A 25,651-nucleotide genomic window follows, 5' to 3' on the forward strand; every position below is an offset into this window, starting at 1 on the left:
AGTATTCTCTTTTAATACTTTTAGTGGCTTTTGTCAACACCCCTTTGATTGTTTTTATTATTGGAGGTACTTTAGGAATCATAATATGCATATATTCTTACCACAGTCTACTTAGAATTCCTGTTGTATGACTTTCACCTACAGGGTTACAATCTTGCAACCGTCTCCTTCATTTACCCTTCCCATCCTGTGTGGAAATTCTGCCACACAGTACAGTGTTGTAATTCTTGCTTTAAGTGGTATTTTAAAGAAACCAAGAGAAGAAAGTATATCATGTATTTGTAGTTGTTTGAATTTACCCACATTTTTACTATTTCTGATGCCCTTCTTTGTTTTCTATAGTTTTTCCATATGGTGTTATTTCTTTTCAGCCTGGCAACAAGTTATCTCAGTTTTTACTTCACCTTCATGTCCCCCTCCCCACTTTTGAAGGATGTTCTTGCAGGATATGTAATTCTGGGTATGTAGCTTTATTTTCTTTCAGCCTTTTCAACGCCTTATGGCTTCCCTTGTTTATGATGAGAAATCAGTTGTGCACAGTTGTTCCCATATACCTAAAGTTTCATTTTTCTGCAGCAGCTTTCAAGATTTTATCCTTGCTTTCAGAAGTCTGTGATATACTCAAATCACAGTTTGACTGTGATTTTCTTTGTTTTTCTTTTTCTTGAGGTTTGCTGAGCTTCTTTTATCAGTACATTAGTTTTTCATCAATTTGGGGAAAATTTCAGCCATTGTATCGTCAAATATTCTTCCTCAACTCTTTTTGCTCCTTTCTTGGGACACCACTTACACATATTGTGGACAGTTTGATATTGTCACACAGATCACTGAGACTCTGGCCATTATTTTTTTAATATATTTTTTCTTTCTTCAGATTAGATTACATGTTATGATCTTCAATGACTGTGCTGTCATCTTCAATCTACTATTAAGCTCATTTAATAAGTTTATTATTTCTGATATTGTATCTTTCAATTTTTGATTTCTACTTGGTTCTTTTCATTATCTCTTTTTCTCTTTTGAGATTCCTGATCTATTTGTTCCTTATTACCATTCCTTCCTTTAAAACCCTTAAATATATTTATAATAGCTGCTTTAAAGTTCCTGCTGCTAATTCCAAGATCTGGGTCATCTAATGGTTGGTTTCTAGTGATTGAATTTTCTCTTGACTGTGGGCCATTTCCCCTTATTTCTTCCAGAGCCTGGAATGTGTCATCTCTCTTTAGAAGTTTACTGGGATCTTGATGTGGCTGTGTCTGTGGGTATTTTTCAAATAAAAAAAAAATTTCTCTCTTTAAAGGAAACATAAGCTAGAGTGATCAGAAATCCAGTATTGATTAAAATTTTTTCCTTGTTTTCAATAATTCTGTCTGAATTAGTCAAAATTGCTGAGTTCATTTGTGTATGGAAAAAACCTTGAATATTTTAAAATTCTGATTTTTTTCAACTTTGCTCTCTCTAGATTTTCCCAGTGCTCCCCTCCCATAATTCCTCCCATAATTCCTTTTATTCTCATATTTCGATGTACTTTTGTGTAGTCATACAAAAAGGAAAAGCGAAGAGAAGCTGAGATAAATTTTATTTTTTTAAAAGAAGAAAGGAAAAAGGTGGGGTTACATTTTTATAAATATCCATAAATATAGAGCGATAGGCAAAAATCTTCCAAATAAATAAATAAATATTGCCACGTGCTAAGTGACATAAGACATTGTGAGGCTCTCTTAGGTCTGCCAAAGAGAAAACCCCAATGAACCAGTTTTCCGCCGAAGTCCTTTCCATTTAGGTTTCCAGTTGCTTTTATACACTATAATATCTCGAACAGAAAATGAAAACTATAAAGAAAATAGTTGCCATGCACTGCTATATAGTTATTATACATAGTCTGAGTGTTTTGAAATAGGAACTCATCCTTCAAGATCAGCCTAAAACCATAGGTGAGAGCAGTTGGCCAATGTTTCTCTCATAAGTAAAAGAACGGATCAGTTTCTCAGGTTGGGTGCATGATGGCAGTAGGGGGAGAAGGTGACTGGGAGGGAGCTGCTGTTCGCATCTACTCTGCTTGTTCATATTCTGCTCTTCAGGTGGCCATTTAAATAGAGGTAGGAGATGGGGCCCCTGAGGATGACTAAGTCGTCAGTCTCCCCCTGCCTGGCGCTCAGCTGTTCTGTGAGGGTTGGTTTTCCTCAGCGTGGTGCTGGGGCTCCTGGGACTGAAAGCTGTCTTCATTTGGTGCCCCCAGAATGTCCAAGTGGAGTGAGACCCAGACACGCCCACCTAGGAGTGTTTAGCTAAGCCTCTAGCCACGGCTACAGGGTGGGTTGCGGTCATGGTGGAGAGCTGGCAGTGCTGGCTTTTCCTGACTCCTACACTGTGATCCCTGGTGGTTGGACTTCTTTCCCCGGAATCCCCGATGCCACTTCACAAAAGGACACAGTTGGCACAAAAACCCAACCCAGAGCAGTCCCGTTGTCACAAGGCCCCTGCTTGCAACATTTGTCTAATTCATCCAGAATGGATCACCACTCAACCTGGAAGCAGAGGCTTAACGAAGGGCCTCTTGGGAGAGTTTGAATTTATTTCCATTTTGAAACACAAATCCTAGCAGGGTAGATTTTCGGGAGCCAAGACCAAAACTCCTCCTCAGGCCCAATTCACTCAAGCCAAAGGTAGGGCCAAGAGGCAGGGGCCACGTGGGAAGAGCAGGGTCACTCTGGGCCGGGCTTCGGCTGCACAGAGGGACAGAGCAGAGCAAGGGGCCATCCTGTAAGGAGCTCGTGTCTCTAGCTTGATCCCTGCCTCCGTCCTCCGGGCGGTCATTCTGGCTAAGTTTTGACCAGCCTACCCCCAGTCTTGTTTGACGGCCCTTCTCCAGAGATGCTTAAGGAAGAACGAAGGCTTGAGGTTAGGATTTTCATGGGTTTTGCTCAGTCGAGCTGTTAATCCCCAGGTCAAGGTTGCAAACTCAAAGCCTGCCAGTAGGGTCCGGGCAGATGGCACAAAGCAGGGGGCGGTGGCTTGGGCTCCCCGCTTCACCTCTCGGCTGGTCAACTCGCTAAGCCCCTGTTCTTAATGCTAGACTGACGGAGAGGAGAGGAGAGGGAAGAGGAAGGGCTGGGGGGGGAGGGAACCCCTTCTCTCCCAAGGCATCGCGTCCAGGTGGGAGGAGGAAGGCGAGGGGCTCCATCCCCCCGGCCTCCAAGGACAATCCCCCGGGGACCTCCCGCCAAGGGAGGAAGGGGAGCTGGTTCGCCCCACCTCCAGCCCGCGCCCCAGACGGTTTGGCTTTCCGAGTTGGGCCGCCCTAAGCGAAGCTGGGGAAGGGCCGGCAGCGCTCGGCGCCCCCCGGCCCGGCGCGCGCGTCCAGCCGGAGGCCGCGGAGCACCCCGAGCGGGTCGCTGGCCGCAGGGCCGCTGTCCTCGGCGCTGGGCCGCTCTTGGGAGCAGGAGGCGGGCGCGGGCGTGGCGCGGGCGCGCGGCTTGAGCACGCTCAGCGGGTCCCCGCCGTCGTGCGCGCTGCGCGTGTGGCGCCGGGGCCGCGCGGTGGCGAAGTGCAGCAGCGGGATCTCGTTCCTGCGCGACAGGAACTGCGCGTACGGGGGCGGGTTGGTGCCCGGCAGGAAGGCCCGCTTGGCCCGGCCCAGGCTGACGAGGAAGCGGTGCTGCGGCGAGTGGTACACGTCGTAGCCGTTCTCCAGCGTCCGCTGCCGGAACCTGCAGCTCTCGGGGCTGAAGTGATGCTGAAAGCGGGGCGGGGCGACCGGGTGAGGCCGAAGCCCTCGGGGGGGGGGGCTGGATGGGACCAGCCGCCCCCCGGGACCCCAGTCCTCCCACCCACTCTGCTCGGGCCTTGCCTTTAACCCCGTGGTGCCCTGCTGGGCAAAAGTGATTTCCACTCATTTCCGAACTGCGGTTACGACTGGCAGGTGGGGACAGCCTTGGGGACCTCGCGGCCCCGCCTGGGGACCCGCCGCCGGCACTTGGCTGCCTGGGGCCGGGCTGGACGGAGCCGGCGCCTCTGTGTCTGCTTTCTGGATGGAGGCCTGCCCTCTCTCTGCCTTTTGTTTTTGGCTCAGAGGTGGCTTCGGTCTGTCTCCTCACCTGGACGAAGGTGGGCTGGGGTTTGTAGGGCCAGGTATAAGTAAGGAGACTGCCCCTCGGAGGCAGAACAGAGTTTGGGAATTAGGGACGTGAGCTTCATCACCAGGTGACCTACGTGAGCCCTAGCTCTGCCACTAACTGGTGCTGCGTTTTGCTGAGTGCCTGCTAGGACCGTTACATAGGATGTCCTTTAATCCTCAGAAGTCCACGAAGTACGTATTTTACAGACGAGGACTCTGTATATGCCTATATGCGGTCAGCAGGTATTTATGTACTTATTTATCTATATTTGTTCAACGGATATTTATCTACTTTGGGCCAGATACTATGGTAGGTGCTGGGACACAGCAGTAAGTAAAACAGAAAGTAATTGCTCTCTTGGAATTTCTGGTGGGAGGAGCTTCTGAGATCCACAGTCCTGCTTGTGTCCAATGCCCCCCGTGCTTTGGAATATGCTGCGCCCTGTAGTTTGGGAAAGCCCTTGCTCACCAATCCAAAAGACCAGCCATCACAGCCGGGGCCGAGGGAGTTCGTTACAGATCTTGATTTGGGGGGGGGGGGGCGGTCCATCCCACTTGACTTTTTCCAGGTGAGGAAACTGAAGTTGAGAGAAATAGGGGACTTGCCCAAGGTCAAGGATGTCTGGTAACAAGATCACGAGACCCCAGTGGCTTCTCACCCTTTCTTTCTAATGGACTTTACAACATGAACGTATGTGACTTGAGGACCTGGGCTGCAGACAAGGTGCTGTGCTAGTTAAAAAATGGGGACCAAAGGGCAGGTGGGACTAGAGACTGAGAGCCCAGGTGCTCCAAAGCCAGATGGCCTGGGTTCAGACCTCAGCTGTATAAACCTGAGCATCTGATACTTAGATGGAAAAAAGTGCTCAGTGAAAACATCACCAAGGTAATCTGCAAGTGGAATCTTTAAGCTATAAAATTCTACATTTTGCCAGAGCAATGAGATAGTTATTTGCAAATAATGATCCAGCACAAAAAGAAACTCACAGATCCAAAAATGTTGCCTCTGAGGTCCATGCAGAGATATCTCCTGCTCATCACCCCTGTTATCACCACGAAGCCCGCATCCTCAGATCTGATCATCAGGGCACCTATGGAGAAAGTCATTCAGGTCAAAACCTGGCTTCACATCCAGCCCCTACCTCCAAGGATCCTCCCTTGATTGATCTTAAGGGTGGTGATGAGTTCACAGAAGCCTCCTCTTGTCCTTGTTCAGCCTCTTTCTTCTGACATCCCCTCCCCCACACCCTCCCCCCTCCCCCCCACCGCTCCACCCCACCCCCACCCCCTGCCTTGCCTCCTGCTTCTCCTCCTGCCTGTAGGGAGCACCCTGAACTCCCAGCTTTCTTCCACCTGTACCGACATGTTTCTCTCTCTGCTTGGACTCTCTTTATTTTCCCCTTTGCCTGGCTCATACTTCTTAATGTTTGTGGCGGTGGCCACATCCTCCCAAGCCTTCTGCTTTTGTGATTTTTAAATCTATGCCCAGATGTCTTTCAAGCATCCAGCCTGATCCTCCACCCAGGTAGCCGTGCAGGACTCAGCGATACAGCAGTCAGCACCCTTTATATGTCAAGAAGTGTATTCGGATGGATCTTCTCCTCCCCCCTCTGCTTATCGAGGTCACTCATGCTTCAAGGCCAGGCTCAGATGTCACTACTGTATGGAGACTTTCCTAATCTCTCTAATCAGAATGACCTGTTCTTTCTTCTCAGCCGCTCCGACTCGCCTCTATCAGAGCGTGTATCTCCTCACCTGCTTTAATAAGTTCACGTGTCTAGTGCCGCCCTAGAGTGAGCCACTTAGAAGCAGATGGTTTATCTTTCCATGTCGAGCAGATCCTGGGATGCAGGGAATTACTTCTTGCTTCTTCATTGCTATTCTTGGTCCTTTTCTCACTTGGTGGTGCCCCCCAGGTGCAGCCCCTCTCAAAAACTAGCCCTGGACAAAGGCCTGAAACCCATTCACACTACCTACACCCTGAGTAACTGACAACAGCTTTAAGTGTGACCGCCCCTCGGCCGCCCCCATGGGGATGTGCAATTCTAACAAGTACCAGTGAAGAGTTAAATAAATAAAGTTTCTGTTTTGTAGCAAGGGTACAATGAGACCATAAAAGTTGTGATATGAGTGCTAATTCAGCAAGACTTCCTCCCCAGATGCTGTTTAATTACCTGACATTTTCTACTAGAATCATCTCTTTAGGTCTTGGGGCCTCTTCCCTTTGCCGACCACAGAATTTCCCCACACATCTCATTTGGCCTCACAGTTCCCAGGGAGGTAGCCCAGGCAGGGGGTCGAGTCTTCTAGAAATGTAGCCTGGAGAGGGTGGAAACGCCAGGCATCTGTGCCCAGTAAGTGATGGCGCCTCATGGGGTGACTTATAGCCCAGATCTATCCCATGTAGGCTCAGAACAAAGCCCTCCAAGGAGAGCGGCAGGCAATATTAGACACTAGCTGAGCACAGAGAAGTCAGAATGATGTGGGGCAGAGGCCATGAGGCTGGGAGCAAGCCCGGGCAGAGGGCCAAAGAGGAGAGGTCATTGATTTCCAAGTTTGGCTAAGGATTAGGCTTGAGGGAAGCTTCTGGAAGTGGGGTGGGGAATGGGAGGTGCGGAGGATATTAAATGCTCCATAACGGGGTCTGCCTGTGAGTCTCAGATCTACGGTTAATGTTGAGAGAAGGCCTGAGAGAGACATAAGGAACGTGTAAGAAATTGTTTCTAGCCTGATGAATTTTCAGTCTACTTGGGGGAAAAAAAAATTACACTTTGTAACTGTTTTTGAGATGTTGCACTCTGAGTATTTGGCACATTTTAAACTCTCAAAACAGCTGCTACGGGGACTTCCCTGGTGGTCCAGTGGTTAAGACTCTGCGCTTCCACTGCAGGGGGTGAAGGTTCAATCCCTGGTCGGGGAACTAAGATCGCACATGGCATGGGTCGCGGCCAAAAATAAATAAATAAATAAATAAATAAATAAATAAATAAATAAGAAAAGAATCCCCCCCCCCCCAAAACCCCACAGCTATGTTGTTAATGTCACCAGTATTAATATTGGAAGTAGCAGCCTCCCAATTTAAATCATGAGGAAACCAAGGCAAGATTCAAACTCAGGAAACTCAGGTCAGTGACCCTAACATCTTCTGCCCACAACCCTGGAGCTCGTCTCCAGCTGACATCACGACAAGCCTCAGAAGATAAAATCAAGGGCTGAAATCCAGGCCACGGCCATGAGGCCCTCAGGTCACGGTACCCCCGAGGCAGTCAGGGGAGAGGTGCTGAGCCAGGAGCCTGGAACTGGGGCGCTAGGATTCTGGTCCCTGTTATGCCCTGTACTAACTCTGTAGCCTTGGGCAAGTCATCGCTCTCGTCTCAGTGTCCTCAGCTGGGAAGAGAGAAGAATCACAGCTGCCCTGCCTGCTTCCCAGGGTTGCAACTAGGATCAAATGGGATGAGGCTGTAGAAAAGTGCCTTGAAAACGTTTAGCAGATGGAAGGCCCTGTGGAGGATGGCTGGCCTGCCCCTGACGCTAAGCCCACACTCTGCCAGCTGCCAGCCGATGCCTGGGTCCCTGTGGGCGGTGTGCGTGGTCTCCAGGGCCAGTGAGGACAGAAGACAGCCTGCGGGGGGACCGGGAGCTGCTGCCGTGAGGACACACAGGCTTGAATCAAACCCACAGGAGCCGATGCAAAAGTCCAGCAAATGGAAGAGCCGATTGCCCTCCCTGGGCAGGTGACTGAGGCAGGTCTGCACCGACCCAAGGGCAGCATTTGGCAGAAAGAAGGCACAAACCGCTGGCTGCTGGAACCACACCTGTTGGAGCCCGGCAGGTGTAAAGGACATTTCCTTTCATGATGCCGTGTCTGTGCACGTGATACAGAAGAAGCATGGGACCCGGGTCCAGGTCTCCCCTAGGTCATTTACCGCCTATGTGACCACAAGCCAGTTATCTGAGTTCTTGAACCTCTGTTTTCTCATATGGAATCATTTACTTCATTTGGTCATCTTCAGGGTGTAAGGAGATAATATTTTTATCTGCTGTAAACCCACTTTCTAAATGCTGGTGATTGTTACTATTACCACTTTGCCTCAATCTCTGCTATAAAAGTAGAAAATTATCTGCCCTATTCTAGTCTCATGGTCAATAAATGATAAATAAGATGATGGATGTAAAGGACTTTGAGCTCCCCAAAAGAAAGATAACATTTTGAAGGGTTAAAGAGCCCAAGGATAGTTCAGCTTCAAGTAAAGAAAGTGACATTGGGGAAGGGAGAGAAAGTAAAAAGACCAGGAGCCAAGGAGTAATATTAACCAGGGGTAATAAGCATCTCTTTGCTGCTGTTGCCACAAAGTGGGGCTCATGGAGAGTGGGAGGGTAGCCTTGTTCGTAGTAGGAAGGAGACAGACATTGAGGCACACTCCCTGACACCAGCTGCAAGTCACGAGGATATAGAATCTTGTAGGCAGATGATTTCACAACGATCAACAAACCAAAGATGGGTTGAGCACTCAACTATTAATCAAGAATTTAGTAAAGCACAATAATCAAGTGAACCGCATTTCACTGGAAATCTGTAATTAATTAGGAGGGGAAGAAACACTCCACACCTTTCCATCAATGTAAAACCGTTGCTCTGCGTTCATTGGGGAGGTCATTACAAATCCTTCTCCAGCCTGTTACTTAATTGTCCTACATAGCGACAGGCATCAGTGTTTCTTCTTTCCTTTTTGGGTAACTTTTTATCTTAGTGTGTATATCTGTCTGTCTATCTATATATATATAATGCTCATGATAACTGATCTGAATAGTATGTGTTATATAATCTAGCAAAAGTGTCTCTCTCCCACCCCTGACTCAGTCCCTTCCCAGGTTTCTTAATTGCCAGAGACACAAGGCTTAGTAGGTTCTCTATATGACAAAACAAAATCACATTTCTGTAAAAAAAAAAAAAATCTGAAATCAGTTCAATTCACTTTGCTTCCTCTCAGTGATTTTAATCCATTCCAACTAGCGCTCTGTGCCTTCTCGGGGCCTGAGGTTGGTGGATATAAGAGGGAAAATTCTACGATTCATGCTGCAAACTCAGTGGGCTGAGCCCTACCCCCTCCGGGCACCACTCACAGCCCTCCCCCTCCCCCCACCAGGCCATGTCTTTGGGGGCTTCCTTTCATCAAAAGGATTCTGTGATTATAGAGAAATTTTATAAGCATTCTCTAATTATCTGCAGCCCTTGCCATGTAGGGGAATCAAAATAATTTACCATAATCTACTGTCCTGCGTTTTAAATCACCTCTCATCTTGAAGTGAGGGTGGCCTTCCACGAGAGGGCAAAACTGTGTTTTCTCAAAGCTGATCATGAGCTGGGAGACACGAAGGGTTGAAAACCTGGAGGTGCGTGAAGGGCTGGTCTTCTTTTGAAGCCACAGAGCTTTGCATGATGTCAGACACGTTGTAGGTTCTGCTAAATATCCATTGAATAAAACGAGTGATACTTTGGATGCATCAACTGTATCCAGATTTATTTCAGATTTTTTGCCATGGGACTCAAACTTGGCTTCCAAGATGTTGACTCCTGAATCCTACTGTGTTCCCCTGAGTTCTGGAACCTGTTTGGTATTTGGGGAGAACTTCCTCCTTTCTTTCACCTCCTGTCACCATCCACTGAGCACCTGAAGAGATCCGAACTCTTGGCTTTGCACATGCATCTCTCTCACTACCAGGTTTAAGGTCCTTTGACTCTTAGCAGAATGAATGTCTTGCATATAGCAAGGCCACAGCGAAATTACAGAATAATTTAGTGCAACAATAAAGGGCAAGTCATTATTCCTATAAGAAATTGTCTTTAACTAAACAGAGACTGTGCTTACTCTTTCCTTCCTCTGATTGGATCTATTTTGAATCAGTTGGCATTTTTCTGTATCCTTAATTTTTACAGGTTCTCCTAAAATAGAAGACCTTGTCTTTTTCAATATCCGTCCTCCTCCCACCCCATTATTCCTTCTGGGGACATCGGAAGCACAGCTAATTGATTGACTATTGCGGACTGTGGTCCAACTTGCCACAAACCTAATCTTTAAAAACATTCTGGTTGTCTCATGTTTTCAGTGAGTTCCCAGCCAGATTGATTTGCTAATAAGTGGACCTTTCAGCTCCACAGAGAAGACTCGCCAGCTCACAGCATGCTGGGTTCCACTGAAGCCCCTAGTAAGCTTGTTGGGTGATGATTGTTGGATGGATGGATAGATGCACTGGGTCAGACTCATCAAGACAGGATTCCTGGACAGTCTAGTCTTTAATACATCTTCCCTGAGAACTTTCGTAAGGCCAGCATACTAGAAGCTCTGAGTTGGAAAGAGCCTCTGGGTTTACCTATTCCAAGCCCTGGTCTGGTACAGAAGTCTTCACAACCTCTACCGTTAACCCAGTCCAAAGTTCATGAGCCAAAACTCAGTGTCTACTGACCGATCTGACTTCTTTTCTTCCCAGCCTCCTTGCCTGTCTTTTGTACGTTTTTTGACTCTTTGGACAGGGCACAGAGAAAGTGGCTGCTGTTGTGGGAAGATGGATTTTAGTTAAGACGGAAATTATTCTTGTTGGGAGAAACCAATACACACTAATTGGGGAGGTGGCAGAATCTTCTCCCAAGGTTTAAACGCGCGCGCACACACACACATACACTCACGGCTCCTGGGCGAGAAGCTAGGAGGCTGGATTAGCCCTCTGGTCCAGCCAAGGCCTCCCCAAGTCCCTGCAGGTGGAGGCACAGATCAGTCCCCCTTCTTCCCAGCCTGGACGGAGCCCCAACTTACTGTAGATGGTCTGCTGGGGTGAGCCATCCACGTGGCCGTCCCTGTGGATCTGCAGGTGGTAGCTGTTCCTGGCCGTGGCCGTGTACAGGTGGGTCAGGCCGCCCCAGCTGGAGCCCAGCAGCGGGGAGGTGTTGGGATAGGCGTGGACCGCACAGCCCAGGGTGCAGACCCAGAGGCCCAGGCAGGGCCCCAGCATCGCGGCTCTCTGAGTGGCTGGTGTGGAGTCTGAAACCCGACCCTGGCTCTGCGCCTGGCCTCCCTGGCCTCTTTCTCCTCTTCCTTGCTGGTTTCTGGCCTGAGGCTCCTAGGCTGCATTCCCTCCTTTTTTTCCCTCAGACTTTTAAAGGGTAGCAGTGTGACATCAAACAGGAAAAACTCCACCGTCCACATCCTCTGTGTTGTAATCAGCCCATTTGAAGAGAATACAGGGATCTCTGAGGCTCACGGAAGGCACGTCGGTTCCAGACACACACACACACACACACACACACACCCCTCAATTTCAAGCCAACGCTCCCAAAAGTGAATGATGTGTGGGCAAAAGTTATCTACGACACTGGGTTGTCTGCTGACCTGCCCCACTTCCACCAGGAAATGCGAAGGCAGCCAGTGGTTCCGAAAAAATCCAGCTTCAGTCATGCAGTCAACAGATGCCTGTGCAATTAATCTCCCATCAAGTCCACTCATGTTGTTTTTCTCAGTCTTTTTAATTCCAATCAGGAACTAAGCACCCAGAGCTTTGTCTGTGCACAGCCCTAAGTGGGTGTTTTGAGGGATACAGAAGGAATCCAGGTCAGTACCAGGCAGTGGCGTCCTCTGAGACCCCCTCCTCGTGAAGATATGGGAGACCGAGACAGAGGCACAACAGCAAAGTTGCAACCTTGGGAGGGTTTCGAGACGGGGAGAAAGAAGAAAGGCCCCAGAGTCCCAGATCCTTTACGGAATGCTGAGGTTCGATTGCTCGGTTTCCCTGATTTGAACTGCCAAGGGCAACTCCACTGGTATTGTGGTCTCTCCAATAGCGTGGAGGTGAATTCGGAAACCTCATGGAGATGGCAAGTCTGCTGGCTAAGCACAGGGAGCGGAGCCCGGGAGGGTCCCAGGAGCAGAGCCACAGGCCAGGTGTCCCCTGTGGGGGGCCTGGCTCCTGGGACTAGACGTGCCCTCTGATGTGGGGCGACAGTCCTATCACGTGCCACCCCTGGGGGACAAGCCACTGTACGCCTTCTGGAAGAACACACATGCGAGGGACTGTTGCTCTTCCCACGTCCCCTCTACTGAGTGCAGACCTCATGCGGGTGGCAGGCTAGAGATCAGGGCTGCTGCAAGAGAAGGGTGACGTGATCCGTGCCCCAGGAGCTCCCAGCTAACGCAGAGGCAGGGGAAAGTCAGGAACCATCGCAGAAGGCACCATGGGAAGGGTGGTCACACAGATGCAGGCACGAAGAAGTGGCATTTGTTATCCTGCCCATACACGTTTTTATAGTTTACAAGGCATTTTCACGTGTATTCGCTCATCTGAACCTCACTGCCACTCTGTGAGGTAGACTCACCAGGCGTTATCCATATTTTAAGTTTAGACACGAAGAAATGGAACTCTTGGGCTTTACACGTCCAGAGTCTCAAAGCAAATAAACAGGAGAGCCGGGACAGGGTCTTCCGCGTCCCTAGGCAGCTGCTCCGATAATGATCTCGGAGACACATGGCACTTATTGGGTTTATGATGTGCTTTACTTGTAGTAACTCATTTACTTTTCCTAAGAACCCTTTGGAGAGGTACCGTTACTTCCTCTGTATAGATGACGAGGCTGACGCAGACAGTTTAAATAACACACCCAAAGATGTGCAGCTCATGCCAGGAGAGGCTGGATTTGAATCTGGGTGTCCTGAGCCCCCCACGTGTTGGGGCTGAAGCCACAAGAGCAGGAGAGACAGGTCCAGGGGCACAGTGCTCCTCGCCTGGACCCAGGATGTGCCTCTAAGACACAGGGTGCTGGCCCCCCAGGTTAGAGAGAAGATTTAGGACACTTCAATGCTATGTGTGAGACAGCTTTCTTTAGTAACAGTCACAGAATGGTTCGTACATGTATTCACCACAGAATACAGAGCAGAGCAAACTTATCCTTAGGGGGCCCACGATGCGAGTGAGCGGAGAAGACGTTGTTCCATACAAGGCACCATGTGAGAGGCGTTGGATGACCAGGACGGGTGCGACGTGCCAGAGCATCCAGAGGACGGACAGACCTCGGTGGGTGGACGCCGTGGTCAAGGAGGACTCGGGGGCAAAGGGGCTTGAGGGAGACTTGCAGGGTGGTCAGAGAGGGGTTTCCCAGCAGCTGCCAAGGTGCTGCAGGGGGCAGGGCAGGTGTCTTGAGAGAAGGATGTGGTCATGCGCTCTGGTCCCGGACTGGTTGGAGTTGGAACCTCCCTGGCCACTTCCGTGTGTCCTGTTAGGAGAGAGAACTGATGTACCAGCCTACGTCACTTCCAAAGACTCCCCACCAACCCTGAATGCCTGGCGGGTGGCTCTGAAGGCAGAGGACCGCCCAGGGGAGTAGGCTGATTTCGGGGAGAGGAAGGATCCCCCGCTTGGTGAGAGTGAAGGAAGGTACAAGCATCTCAGAGTAATTCTTCCCACCTGAGATAAAGAAACATTGAGCTTGGAGGTAAGGATTTGCCCAATAGCAGGGATGGCAGAACTTCCAGCTCCTGGCTAAGACTCCCTGCAACTGGTTACCCAGGAGAACAACCGTAACTCCCCCAGGACCATCCTTCGCCCTGCTGAAAGAAGGTGAGACTCTGCACTTGTTTCCAAAGCTCCCTGAGAGACTGTAACCCCTAAGCCTGACTCTACAGTCCTTATCAAGGAACAGATTTTGCACCCCTCCTGTGCCCTGGGGTCAATACACAGGGACCGAGCCGCATCTCACCGCCCATCCCCTTCCAGGATTCCAGCCTAGGATGTACATGGGCTTTTCTGGGGAGTCCTAGCACTGAATGCTAAGTCCGTACAGAGCTCTGAGCCTTGTACTTGTGGCCTCTCCTCACAAGCTTCCGAGGGTGAGGATGACAGAGCCCAGGGTAAGTGTGCTCCTTTTCTTGGCCCCTGGAGGGCATCAGCTGTCACTGCACAGGTCAGAGGATCTGGGAGCGTGTGACCTTGGGAGCCAGGTGTGAAACCCTGGCACCAGATGGGGACCGGAAGCTCAGGACGAGGCCGGTGGCTTGTGGTTTTTGGGTATCCCTGTCCGTGGATCCCATGTTGCCTGGGATGCAGCAGGCGGGGACACCTGCCCTGGCGTTGGGAGAATTTGCCCCGGGAGCTCTGTGGAGGACTTCCGGTCCAGCGCCTGCCTGTACATTCATAGAATCGAGGCTCTGAATATGGCCTGGGGACTAGACGAATCTGTCTTCCTACAGGGTCGTTCCTTCCCCTCATCTCCTGACTTTTTCTCAGAATCCTCTCTGAGAAGGTGCAGAGAATTCTCTCCCAAGGTCCTATTCTCTCCATGTGAAGGTTTTCAACAATTTTCCAAAAAAAAAATGTTGTCTTGACTGCTGTTCAACTATGATGAAAAAAATTTCGAGGAATCTTGGTAAAAGAAAGACCAGGGGATGGGGCGGTGGTCTCAGGATGGGCCACAGTTTTCTTTGCTTTGTTGGACTCTGTCTAAAGTCTCCATCTGCAGATGGAAGTCTCTGCTCCCCATTCCCACCTCTTCACGTTTCTGGCTCCATCGTTTCAGCAGTGGTTTCCCTGGCATCTTTCCCATCCAATCCCTGGGGTCAGGCAGATGGATGTCTAAGCCTCCAGGATGAATGGTCATAGGGGAAGAGCTACAGCCTTCCTGAAAATGCCACCCTGTGTCGTGTTCTCCTGACGATTAAAGCTCCATTCCTAATATGCAATCCTATTCTCTCTTCCTCTAATGCATCCAATCGACCCACACATAACTGTTTATGGAAAGCCTGTTTTACGGCTAGTGCTTTGCAGAAAGTCTTTAGGGAAGCCTAAGACTGAAAAAGCACAGTCCTGCTCTTCAAGGAGCTGACGATGCTCTGGGCAGAAGACCGTCTGCTTCTGTCTGGCTCTTCCCAACCTACGATGCACACCCCCCCCACCCCAGCATCCCATCTGATGCTCTGACAGTCCTGTGAGGAGTGCTAGCAGGTCACTTCAAGAACTTCACCACTCAAAACTACAATGAGGTATCACCTCACACCGGTCAGAATGGCCATCATTAAAAAGTCTACAAACAGTAAATGCTGGAGAGGGTGTGGAGAAAAGGGAACCCTCCTGCACTGTTGGTGGGAATGTAAACTGGTGCAGCCACTATGGAGAACAGTATGGAGATTCCTCAAGAAACTAAAAATAGAGCTACCATATGATCCTGCAATCCCACTCCTGGGCATATATCCAGAGAAAACTACAATTCAAAAAGATACATGCAACCCAATGTTCACAGCAGCACTATTCACAATAGCCAGGCCATGGAAGCAACCCAAACGTCCATCTACATTTGAATGAATGGATAAAGAAGATGCGGTACATATATACAATGGAATACGACTCAGCCACACAAAAGAATGAAATAATGCCATTTGCAGCAACGTGGATGGACCTAGAGATTCTCATACTAAGTGAAGTAAGTCAGACAGAGAAAGACAAATATCATATGATATCACTTATATGTGGAATCTCAAGTATAACAGAAATGAACTTGGCGGGAGGGGCTCTGCTAGATGGTGACCGAGAGGAAGCTGTCCGTGAGAACGTGGAAGGGGGAGTGGCTGGAGGTGAGGAGAAGCAGGAGATGGAGGTCTTCCTAGGACAAGCGCATCTCTCGGGAGTAAATGCTTTAGTGGCAGGACCAGCCCTGCCAGTGTACCGTGCACACACTGCACCCTGTTGTCTGTGGCTGGTGGTCCTTGGCCACTGTCTGAGACAGTGAGGGGAGCTGCGCACTGGGAGGGCACCCAGAGCCAAGAGCTGGAGTGCAGGGGGATTTTAGGGCAGTGAAACTGTTCTGTAGGAGACCGTGATGATGGAAACGCAATATGGTGCGTTTGTCAAAATCCACAGAACTCACGACACACTGTGGACCCTCACGTAAACTCTGGACCTTCGTTAATCATCACACGTCACTATTGCTTCGTCGACTGTGACAAACGTACCGCTTAATGCAAGTTGCTGGTAGCAGAGGAAACTGTGTGTAGGGTGGGAAAGGGGGTATATGGGAACTCTCTGCTGTCTGCTCAAGTTTTTTGTTAACTTATAACTGCTCTAAAAAAGAAAGTATATTCAAAAGAGTGAGAACAAAACTCAGCCATGGTGTTTGCCTGAATCAGTGTCAAAATGTAATCACTACCTGGAACAATTCATTCCAGGGTCAGAGAAATGAAATGTGCCAGAACAGCTTCTATCTCCCTGCGTACACTAGTTACCTTTCGTTTCTTTAGATAAGACACGAGCAGATCCCTTACCCGCCCCCGTCACGTGTATCAGCTTCCCCGTCAGAGGGAACCTGTTTCTTTTGAAATCTGTGCGTGAAAACTGAGGGACCACGTCCTCCCTCTGACCTGTTTCCCCACCTGTAAACTGGGGAGGTGGTGGATGGTGAATGAAATAGTCTCTGAAGTCCCTCCCGGATGTCTTAGTCTGAGAGTTTCTCTGAGGGTTGCACACTGTCTTGTCCTCCAACCCCCTCCCGCATTGTCTGCTTTATCACCTGCTACACTTGACCTGGTCGCCTGGGAGTTGCCCACCTGTAGACAGTGATTGGAAATGTTTACATTCTCTGCTGCTGGCCTTGTTTCTCTCCCACTGCCTTGCTTATAATGTCCACAGTGGATGAGGGATCAGCTCAAGCAAGGCAGACGCCTTTATCTCTATTTTATTTATTTCCTCTCTGATCTGTAGTATTTAGTTTTTTACATTACAGATTCTATTTCACTTCCAGTAATTGGTCTGTTCAAATTATCTATCTCTTTGTGATTCAATTTCGTGGGCTGTATGTTTCTAGAAACTTGTCCATTTCTTCTAGGTTGTCGAATTTGTTGACATATAATTGTTCATAGTATTCCCTTATGGTTTTTTGTATATCTGTGGTATCAGTTGTTATGTCTCCTTTTTCATTTCTTATATTGTTTATTTGGGTTCTCTCTCTTTTCTCGGTGAGCCTGGCCAGAGGTTTGTCAATCTTGTTTATCCTTTCAAAGAACCAGCTCTTGGTTTTGTTGATTTTTTCTATTGTTTTTTAAATCTCTATTTTATTTATTTCCTCTCTGATCTTTATTACTTAGTTTTTAAATTACAGATTCTACAGATGCCTCTAATCTAATATTTAATATCATACATAGGACTGTGGTTTTTTATAATTTAATATTATAGGTCGCTATTATAATACATGTACTCAAAAGGAAATCCAAATATATAAATAAAACCCTCATTATACATTCCCCAATGAAATACAGCGGCTTCTGTAATATCACAGAATCCATGCCTCTGCTGTCTCTCCTTTGGTGCCAGAACAAAGCTTATGTTGCAGGACAAAGAGGGGCTAAAGCCCTGCAGATGCCTTCGCTGGGGACCCCGGGTAAGGGAAGGTCACAGAAGAGCTTGACAGCAGAGGACATAGAATGGCCAGTGGCTGCAGCCTCAAGTCCCCTTTCCTTCCCTACGTCTTCCCCCGCCTCTTTTCCGCTAACACCCCTCTTACTGGAAACCCTCTCCTGGCCGCCACCACTACAGCTCGGGGGAGATAAGACGACACTGTGTGTCCCAGGCTGCGGGAGTGATTTCACAGAGGGTTCACTTTGGGTGAAAAGAACAGGGCTGTGCTGGTTCCATTCAGAGTAAAGCCAGAGACTTAGGTCAGACTTGCTGGGGAAGCATGGGAGTGGGGATGGAGGAACAGGGGACACAGCTTTTGAATAAGGACTCTCAGTGTGAAGTTTATCAGTCTGTACCTCCCACACCTCCACCAACCAATCTCACTTTTTTTTAAAGAAGTTTATAATTTGAAGTGGAGCTTTCCTGAGCTGTGCATCCTGTAAGTCCCCAGGGGTAGCAGGTGTGCAGGGCCGTTGACTCTTGGCTGCAGTGGCCGGGACCTAGGGGGATGGGCGTCCAGTGTGCCGACAGATGTCACCTTCTATGTCGGCCACCATGTGAAGACAATTGGGAAGCCCCGTTCCAAGGTCATCAGGTATGACCTTGCTCCAGGTATAAAACGACCCCAGTGACAAAGTGCTTTCTCACACCTACTTGGGCCCACGTGTAACCTCAGGGAGGAGGCCAGGGCAGTGTCACAGCAGGAGACGTTTCAGCGGCGTTCCCATGGTGATCTGAACTGAAGCCAGGACTGGTCCCCACGCCCCAAGTCTTGTGTAATAACAGAAACCCCCCTGACATTTACAAAGAACTTTCCTAATGGAGTACTCTTACAGAACAACCTCACGTGCATTCTCGTATCAGATCTTCCCGACCACCCCGTAGGAGAATAAGAGTCCCATTTTACGTATGAAGAAACTGAGGATCAATCTGGGATTTGTGCGAGCTTCTACGCCTCGACTGTGGCAAAACAGGGAGTCAGACCCCGGCCGTCTTGCTTTGAATTCAGAGTTCCGCCAACGACACCCCCCCCCCCCCCCCCGTCCTGTGAACATTCCTGTTTTCAGGGACTGAATTGCTGGGATGGGGACATGGTAGGCAGAGAACAGCACCAGGGGAGAGCTGGGGGGACTTGGTATGCTGGGAACAAGCTCTACAGGGTGAACTTTGGATGTTTGTTCTCTTCTAGGTGGGGGAGAAGGAGCAAAGTCTAGAACCCTCCGTTGCTCTGCCCGCCGGGCTTTGCCGGGCTACCGCCTTCTCCTAATACCCCACTCTGCTCCTTTGACCAAAACCAGAGAGGAGACAGGGATGCTTGTCAACCTGGGATCGTGCTCAGGGCAGAACAGTGGGAGCTGTGGACTGCAAAGTCGCTGTGTGTGTGTGTGTGTGTGTGTGTGTGTGTGTGTGTGTGTGTGTGTGTGTGCACAGCCTGCCTGATCTGATTGGCGCTCGAGGGCTGCCCATCGGAACCCAGCCCGCCCTCGCAGGATGCCTGGGGCTCGTCACGCAGCCCACGTCGGAGAGCAGACATCCTGGTGCCCACTCACCTCCTTGGAGCCTGTGACCAAGGCCAGCCTACCGTGTTTGGGACGCAGCACATCCGGACCCGTGTTATCTCGGGGTCCTGGGACTCCTTGGACACACTGCCCTGCCCCCTCCCCTCCCGGTGTACACGTGGCCTCCGCACACTTCTGCGAGGGCTATTTCTAGCTGAGGGGCCGGTGATTCAGCCCCAGCCTGTAAGGTCAGGTCGTCTGCGTGCTGCAGCTGGGACAGCCGGCCTGACACGTTGTGGGTTCAGCAGAAAGCAGGAAGCCGGGTCTTCCGGAGGCAGGCATCCCCTCAGGCTGCTGGACGTCACGGTTGCTGAGGCGTGGGGCTGGGGCAGACAGGATGCTCCGGCCCGCATGATGGGGAGGGGGTGGGAGTCCACAGGGAGAGGCGAGAACCTAGCCTTCTCGCACCTCCCGCCGTGCTCCATGCTCAGACCCCCTGCCCCCTCTCCCTGTGTGAGTCACTTGTCTTCAGTGTGGCTTGCAGTAAGCAGAGTCCTGGGGTTGGACAGTTCGGGCCAGAAACCGAGCTCTACCCCGTCAAGCCACTTCCCCGCTCTGAGCCTCGGTTTCCTCACCTGTCAGAAAGGAGGTCATACCTACTGTATAGCACAGGGAACTCTGCTCAATATTACGTAACAACCTAAATGGGAAAAGAATTTGAAAAAGAATAGATACACGTATATGTATAACTGAATCACTGTGCTGTACACCTGAAACTAACACAACATTGTTCATCAACTCTACTCCAATATAAAATAAAAAGTTAAAAAAAAGGTCATAATTGTACCTGCCTCATTAGATAGTCAACCCGATTTAATACTATGATATATGTGGTACTTAATTTCATGGGAAGGGGTCACATAGCCCCGCTTGGTAGATGGTAAATGTTTCTTGTTGTTAGGTTTCCTTTTCCAAACCCCAACCTCCTATTGCAGCTTCAGATGATTCCCACGTGGCTCTCATCTGCTCTCAGAATTCCTCACAGGTGACCTTCAGAGCCATCGTCATTTCAGAGTTATTTCCAATACCTGGCACATGTTAGGAGATTATTAAGTATCTACTGAATGAAGCGATGAGTTCTTCCCTGAGCTTGATGTGATGGCAGGACACTGAACTTGGAATGAAAACAAACACAAAACAAAAACCTGGGTTCAAGTCCCAGCCTACCCCACGGCTAGTGGCATCACTGACCATGTCAGCGAGAGCATCCCATCTCGGCGCCCCCCACTCGGCTACCTGTCGGTGGGACCACAGCTCCTGCCCAGTCTTCTCCTGAGGGTGTGGGGACACATGGGCGAAGGGTGTGGCTCTGCTTTGGAAGCAACTCCAGGCAGATTATTCTTTACCTCCAGTGATTTCTGATTCCCACTCCAGGAAGCCACATCTGTTCTGTCGAACCCAGTTTCATATTCCCATGCTCTCAACCAGCGCTGAGGTTTGCCTGAGCTGTTTCCTCTTCCTTCTCTTCCTCAAAACACAGGGCTCCCTCCCTTCACAATGGAGCCCACTCACCTCGTAAAGGAAGCCGTCCCCACCAGCCTCCCCCAGACCCGAGGGCATCAACCAGTCATCACTCCAGCCCTCCCTGCGCAGATGTGTTGAGTAGCACGTGGTCTTTTCCTTTGGCATGCTCTTCTATTTTTGAGGAATTCATCCATTCACCATGACTTTATGGCAGCTGTCAGGCACCTGTCACGCCCATGGTGCCTTTCAAGGAGAGACCACTTGATCTCATAATACACCATATTAACAAATTGAAGAATAAAAACCATATGATCATCTCAATAGATGCAGAAAAAGCTTTTGACAAAATTCAACACCCATTTATGATAAAAACTCTCCAGAAAGTGGGCATAGAGGGAACCTACCTCAACATGATAAAGGCTGTATATGACAAACCCACAGCAAACATTCTCAATGGTGAAAAACTGAAAACATTTCCTCTAAGATCAGGAACAAGACAAGGATGTCCACCCTCACCGCTATTATTCAACATAGTTTTGGAAGTCCTAGCCATGGCAATCAGAGAAGAAAAAGAAAAGGAATACAAATTGGAAAAGAAGAAGTAAAACTGTCACTCTTGGCAGATGACATGATACTATACATAGAGAATCCTCAAGATGCCACCAGAAAACTACTAGAGCTAATCAATGAATTTGGTAAAGTTGCAGGATACAAAATTAATGCACAGAAATCTCTTGCATTCCTATACACTAATGATGAAAAATCTGAAAGAGAAATTAAGGAAACACTCCCATTTACCACTGCAACAAAAAGAATAAAATACCTAGGAATAAACCTACTTAGGGAGACAAAAGACCTGTATGCAGAAAACTATAAGACACTGATGAAAGAAATTAAAGATGATACCAACAGATGGAGAGATATACCATGTTCTTGGATTGGAAGAATCAACATTGTGAAAATGACTATACTACCCAAAGCAATCTACAAATTCAATGCAATTCCTATCAAATTACCAATGGCATTTTTTACGGAACTAGAACAAAAAATCTTAAAATTTGTATGGAGACACAAAAGACCCCGAATAGCCAAAGCAGTCTTGAGGGAAAAAAACGGAACTGGAGGAAACAGACTCCCAGACTTCAGACTATACTACAAAGCTACAGTAATCAAGACAATATGGTACTGGCACAAAAACAGAGATATAGATCAATGGAACAGGATAGAAAGCCCAGAGATAAACCCACATACCTATGGTCAACTAATCTATGACAAAGGAGGCAAGGATATACAATGGAGAAAAGACAGCCCCTTCAATAAGTGGTGCTGGGAAAACTGGACAGCTACATGTAAAAGAATGAAATTAGAACACTCCCTAACACCATACACAAAAATAAACTCAAAATGGATTAGAGACCTAAATGTAAGACAGGACACTATACAACTCTTAGAGTGAAACATAGGAAGAACGCTCTTTGACATAAATCACAGCAAGATCTTTTTTGATCCACCTCCTAGAGTAATGGAAATAAAAACAAAAATAAACAAATGGGACCTACTGAAACTTAAAAGAGTTTGCAAAGCAAAGGAAACTACAAACAAGACGAAAAGACAACCCTCAGAATGGGAGAAAATATTCGCAAACGAATCAACGGACAAACGATTAATCTCCAAAATATATAAACAGCTCATGCAGCTCAACATTAAGAAAACAAACAACCCAATCCAGAAATGGGCAGAAGACCTAAATAGACATTTCTCCAAAGAAGACATACAAATGGCCAAGAAGCACATGAAAAGCTGCTCAACATCACTAATTATTAGAGAAATGCAAATCAAAACTACAATGAGGTATCACCTCACACCAGTTAGAATGGGTATCATCAGAAAATCTACAAACAACAAATGTTGGAGAGGGTGTGGAGAAAAGGGAACCCTCTTGCACTGTTGGTGGGAATGTAAATTGATACAGCCACTATGGAGAACAGTATGGAGGTTCCTTAAAAAACTAAAAATAGAATTACCATATGATCCAGCAATCCCACTACTAGGCATATACCCAGAGAAAACCATAATTCAAAAAGACACATGCACCCCAATGTTCATTGCAGCACTATTTACAATAGCCAGGTCATGGAAGCAACCTAAATGCCCATCGACAGACGAATGGATAAAGAAGTTGTGGTACATATATACAATGGAATATTACTCAGCCATAAAAAGGAATGAAATTGGGTCATTTGTTGAGATGTGGATGAATCTAGAGACTGTCATACAGAGTGAAGTAAGTCAGAAATAGAAAAACAAATATCATATATTAACGCATATATGTGGAACCTAGAAAAATAGTACAGATGAACCGGTTTGCAGGGCAGAAGTTGAGACACAGATGTAGAGAACAAACATATGGACACCAAGGGGGGAAAGTGGTAGGGTGGGGTGGGATGAATTGGGAGATTGGGATTGACATATATACACTAACATGTATAAAATAGATAACAAATAAGAACCTGCTGTATAAAAAAATAAATAAAATAAAATTCAAAAAAAAAAAGAGCTTCACCTCAGCTCTCAGCTCTGCATTGGAGGTGACACGGGTTATTACCCTCATTTTATAGGTGAGAAGAAAATTGAGACCTAAAAATGGTGACTGACCCAATGTCTCACAGCCAATGAGTTGTACCCATTTCCTCAACTGGGGAATCCTGAGGTGAGGTGGTACATACCAGGGTTCTTTGGATGGGCTATAGAGCGTGGGTGTTCCGACTCCCTGATTAATACATCCGGGGTTCCCAGCCTCTGCCCTCTTACTGCCTGCCGTCTTGGACAAGTTACGTGGTCTCAGAGCTTAGTGAAGAGGTCTGTAAAATGGGGATATACTGTCTACCTCATATGCAAAGTGCTTGATTCATAGTAGGTCCTCAACCTTCCCTCCCATTCCTTATAGCTTCTCTGGCCCCCAGTGGTTTCTAATTAGTGTGTGCATATTGTATTATATTTCCATTCCCACCCCCATGAAGGGCTTTCAAGGTGAGGTGGACTGAATCTTTATCCAGTTATTCGGTGAATATATACTGAGTGCCTAATATACACCAGCTGTTGTGGTAGGTTCAGAGGTAAGTGGGGGAAGACACTATTCTTGCCTTCCTGTGCCTGCTAAAGAGAAAACTACCCTGAGTGTGACTTGGGCCACAAGGGAGGTGTGTTTGGAGAGCTCTGGGAAGCAGCAGGAAGAGCCTCGAAACTGACCAGGGGACATCAGGCTGGCCTTCCCGAAGGCTCAACAGCGGAGTGGAGTTTTGAAGGAGGAAGCGTTAGCCACGTGGGCAAGGCATGCTGTAGGAGAGATTATTGTAAAAGGGGACATCACACGTGGAAATGCAGGGCTGTGGAGGAACATAGCATCTTTGGAGAGCTGTGAGAATTTCAATCTAACCACAGTATAAAAGGAGGTGAGAAGCAGTGAGAAATGAGGAGAGAAGGTGGGCAGAGACGGATTACACATGCACCTGGATGACATATTAAGGAATTTAGATTATAGCCTCAGCCTAGGGGGACACCCTGGAAATTTTGAGCAGGGAATCAACAGGATTACAGTTGTGTTTTAAGGGGAATTCCCTGGCGGTCCAGTGGTTAGGACTCTGCCTTCACTGCCGAGGGCCCGGGTTCCATCCCTCGTCAGGGAACTAAGATCCCACAAGCCACGTGGTCTGGCCAAAAAAATAAATAAATAAACGTGGGTTTTAAGATGATCACTAGTAGCGGCGTGGTGAATAAATCTGAGGAGGGGTAAGACTGTATGTAGGGAGGTCAGTTAGAAAAACTTCACAATACAGTTGACCCTTGAACAATATCGGTTTGAACTGCGTGGGTCCACTTATACGTGGATTTTTTTCAATAAATATATTGGAAAAGTTTTTGGAGATTTGTGACAATTTGATAAAACTTGCAGATGAACTGCATAGTCTAGAAATATTGAAAAAATTCAGAAAAAATCTTGCCATGAATGCATAAAATATCTTTTCATATTTGTAGATACTAGTCTATTCCTACAGAGGCATAAGTTGAGTGATATTTAATATGAAATTAATGTCTTAGTTTTCTTACCGTTTTATAACTTTGTAACAGTATTGATTACACTAGGAGACTATAAAGCAATCCTATTGCTGCTTCTTCGTTATCAGTGCGTGCATTGTTATACCTGTAAAATGTGACTTTCTTTTTCACATTATCTTTTCATTTTTGATATCCAGTGTTAGTAATGTTAGTAACACGTATAACATCTACAGTGTTTTGTATCATATAAGACAATATTGAGGTAGGTACAGACGGACAATTCATCTTGTAAACTTATGGTGCCGATAAATACATTACAGGACTGTAAATGTCTTTTCTCTTCCTTATGACTTCCTTAATAACATTTTCTTTTTCTCTAGCTTACTTTATTGCAAGAATACAGCACATAATATGTATACAGAGTATGTGTTAATTGACTGTTTATGTTGTCAGTAAGACTTCTGGGCATCAGGGGGCTATCAGCAGTTAAGTTTGGGGGAGTCAAAAATTATACGTAGATTTTCGACTGTGCAAGGGGTCGGTGCCCCTAACTTCCACATTGTTCAAGCGTCAACTATATTCTAGATGAGAAATGTTAATAGACTGGACTAAAACAGGGGTCATTTGGGGCTAGAAAAAAAATAGGATTATGAGAAATCTTTAGAAAGAAGACTCACAAGAAGAAATGATTGATTGTACACGGGGGTCAAGTCAAGGGTGACCCTTGTGTTTCTGAGTCGGGTGTCTTCAGCTGAGCTGAGTCAGGGCCCCTGGGGGTTGGCTGGAGATGCGGTGGCATCTGTCTGTCCCTGGAACTGTGTAGGGCAGTGCTGGCAAGCTTGCTGTGATGAGATGCCAAGGTGTTGATGCCCCCTCCGCCCTCTCTGAAGGAGAAGATGGGTAACGCGGGTGTTGCCCACATTACGCTAGGCCCAGAGCCCCATGGACAGCATCAGAAGATGCAGGTGAGGAAGACCCGGAAGGGGGACTTAGTCATGCAGGCAGGCAGAGCCTGGTGGGTGATTCTGTC

General features: G+C 47.9%; 1 protein-coding gene across 1 annotated transcript; it reads right to left on the reverse strand.

The window, feature by feature from the left end:
- Positions 1 to 1,562: 1,562 nt before the first annotated feature.
- FGF23 (fibroblast growth factor 23) lies at positions 1,563 to 12,025 on the reverse strand. Its single transcript, XM_082350003.1, has 3 exons — positions 10,930 to 12,025; positions 5,105 to 5,208; positions 1,563 to 3,736 (listed from the first exon to the last, which is right to left on the reverse strand). The coding sequence occupies exons 1-3, from the start codon at positions 11,123 to 11,125 to the stop codon at positions 3,302 to 3,304; spliced, it is 735 nt and encodes a 244-aa protein (XP_082206129.1). The 5' UTR covers positions 11,126 to 12,025; the 3' UTR covers positions 1,563 to 3,301.
- Positions 12,026 to 25,651: the final 13,626 nt, after the last annotated feature.

Source organism: Balaenoptera borealis, assembly GCF_965194805.1.
Source record: "Balaenoptera borealis genome assembly, chromosome: 13".
Lineage (NCBI taxonomy): Eukaryota > Metazoa > Chordata > Mammalia > Artiodactyla > Balaenopteridae > Balaenoptera > Balaenoptera borealis.